The sequence below is a fragment of the Elephantulus edwardii genome, unplaced genomic scaffold (assembly GCF_000299155.1).
Source record: "Elephantulus edwardii isolate Elephantulus edwardi_28Jun2011 unplaced genomic scaffold, EleEdw1.0 scaffold00140, whole genome shotgun sequence".
Lineage (NCBI taxonomy): Eukaryota > Metazoa > Chordata > Mammalia > Macroscelidea > Macroscelididae > Elephantulus > Elephantulus edwardii.
Genome location: NW_006399890.1, coordinates 3,557,420 through 3,559,937, shown reverse-complemented (window position 1 = coordinate 3,559,937; position 2,518 = coordinate 3,557,420). Strand labels below are relative to the sequence as shown.

The following is a 2,518-nucleotide window of genomic DNA, read 5'->3' as shown; positions in this document are numbered from 1 at the left end:
CAGTTAGACCTGATTTGATGGTACGCACACAAAAATAATAAAATAAAAAACTAACTAAAAGCTATTTAGGCAATGCCTTTAGTAAGTTCAAATTTTTTAAAAGGACTATTCTATGTATAGAATGTTAACTAATATCAGTTCTGAAACTTGATCTAAACCAATTTCATTTCTGGCCTGTACCCCAAGGAAATTGGCTGTTTTTGCTTTTGTTTTTCTTTATGCATTAAAAACTAGTTGGAATAAGAAAAACTGGTAGATTTAGGACACTGATTAAATATTTACTTGCTAGAGACATTTTTGTTTAAACGGACACACCACTCCTCAAAAAGGGGCAAAAATCAATTTCTTAATCAAATCTGTGTTTCTTTTCTTTAGGACCTCTGTTATGCACCTAAAGCCATATTGGAAACTCCAGAAGAAAGATCCCCCCCTGGAAGTCAAGGAAACCCAGAAAACGCCCATGAGCCACCAAAGGGCGACAGATGATGGCACGTGCAGAGCAAGCTACATGAAACCAAGTGTCTTTTATTCCGCCTCTCTTGGCAAAGGATCATCTCCATCTCGAAAGCCTTTTGGGATCATTTCTCCAAATGTTCTGTGCAGCATGAGTGGGAAGAGCCCTGTAGAAAGCAGCTTGAATATTAAAACCAAAAAGAATGTACCCTCTGCAACAATCCAGCAGGGTGAAGAGGGGGAAGCACCGCTGGATATCTGGGCTGTTGTGAAACCAGGAAATACCAAGGAGAAAATTGCATTCTTTGCAGCCCACCAGTGTAGTAATAGGACTGGATCTATGAAAATAAAAAGTTCCTGGGATATAGATGGAAGAGCTACCAAAAGGAGGAAAAAATCAGGGGATCTTAGAAAAGCCCAAGTACAACTAGAAAGGATGAGGGAAATCAACAGCAGGTGCTACCAGCCTGAGCCTTTTGCGTGTGGCATCGAGCACTGCTCCGTGCATTATGTGAGTGACAGTGGGGACGGCATCTATGCAGGGAAGCCCCTATCAGTCATACAGATGGTTGCCTGCCTTGAGCAGCGAGCCAGTGCTCTGCTGGCCAGTTGTGCGAAAAACTGCACAAACCCCCCTGCTGTTATTAGGTGTTCTGGGCATTCCAGAGGTGTGCCCCCGGCCTTCTCTGCCTCTGGAGTCTGTGAAGAACCCACGGAGAAGGGCAGTCCTGAGGCCGGCGAGCCGCAGAGTGAGCCGGTCCGCGTGCTCGACATGGTGGCCAGGCTAGAGTCAGAGTGCCTGAAGCGGCAGAGCCAGCGGGAGCCTGGGAGCCTCTCACGGAACAACAGCTTCCGGCGCAACGTGGGGCGAATGTTGCTTGTGAATGGCACTCAGGCTAATGAAGGGAAAACGAAAAAAGGTGCCTTTGAGGCATCTGACACTCAGGTGAACCCTGCAGAGTCTGAAACTGAGGGCTGCAGCCCTTCCCGAGCTGACCAGTGTCCTCCTGAGGGGAACCAGGCCTGGGACATTGCTCCTCAGAGCAGTCCCTCATTACCAGCTGGTGTGAATTTCCTCATGGATGGTGCGCAATTAGAGCCAAGACCACAAATTGCCATGAAAAATAGCAATAGATATGATGTGGAAATGACTGAGGAACTGGTTGGCTCACCCTGTTCTCCTCGAACCTGTCCCCAAGCCACTAAATTGCCCACAGATGCTGTTGATTGTATGAATCGAGAACTTGTGCCACTTACTAGCCAGAATTCTGAACAGAGAAAAAAAGAATCTCTCTGCATTAGGATCACTGTGTCCAAGGTAGAGAAAGACCAGCCTTCTAGTTTGAACCCTTGTGCTGACCCACTTCCGGGGATGTTGTTTTTTTTGCCTTCTGGTCAACATGAGTCAGACTGTTCACAGTTAAAGGAAAGCACACGAGAGTCTGCAGAGGCCAGCCCGCGTGAAGATGCTGCTGAGGCTGACAGTACACCAGGGGACAAAAGTGTTTCAGCTGAGCCATTTGTCTTGCCGGCACCTTCTGTGGAAAACACATTACCAGTGCTCGAGGTGTCTAGTTGGAAGAAACAGGTGTCTCATGACTTTCTGGAGACCAGGTTTAAAATCCAGCAGCTTTTGGAACCTCAGCAGTACATGGTCTTTCTGCCCCACCACATCATCGTGAAAATCTTCAGGTTGCTTCCCACCAAGAGTTTAGTGGCTCTTAAATGTACCTGCTGCTATTTTAAGTCCATCATCGAGTACTACAATATCAGACCTGCAGATTCTCGCTGGGTTCGAGATCCACGCTATAGAGAGGATCCATGCAAGCAGTGCAAGAAAAAATATGTGAAGGGGGATGTTTCACTGTGCCGGTGGCACCCCAAACCCTATTGCCAGGCGTTGCCCTATGGGCCAGGATACTGGATGTGTTGCCATCACTCTCAGAAGGGCTTTCCTGGCTGTAAGCTGGGGCTTCATGACAATCACTGGGTTCCTGCCTGCTACAACTTTAACCGCACTGTCCATAAGAAAGCAAAAGGGATTGAGACTGAAGAGGAATTCTAA

The 2,518-nt window shown here is 47.2% G+C and overlaps 1 protein-coding gene across 1 annotated transcript; it reads left to right on the top strand.

The window, feature by feature from the left end:
- Positions 1-385: 385 nt before the first annotated feature.
- On the top strand, positions 386-2,518 carry FBXO34 (F-box protein 34). Its single transcript, XM_006894337.1, has one exon. It carries the CDS (start codon positions 386-388, stop codon positions 2,516-2,518), a length of 2,133 nt encoding a protein of 710 aa, XP_006894399.1.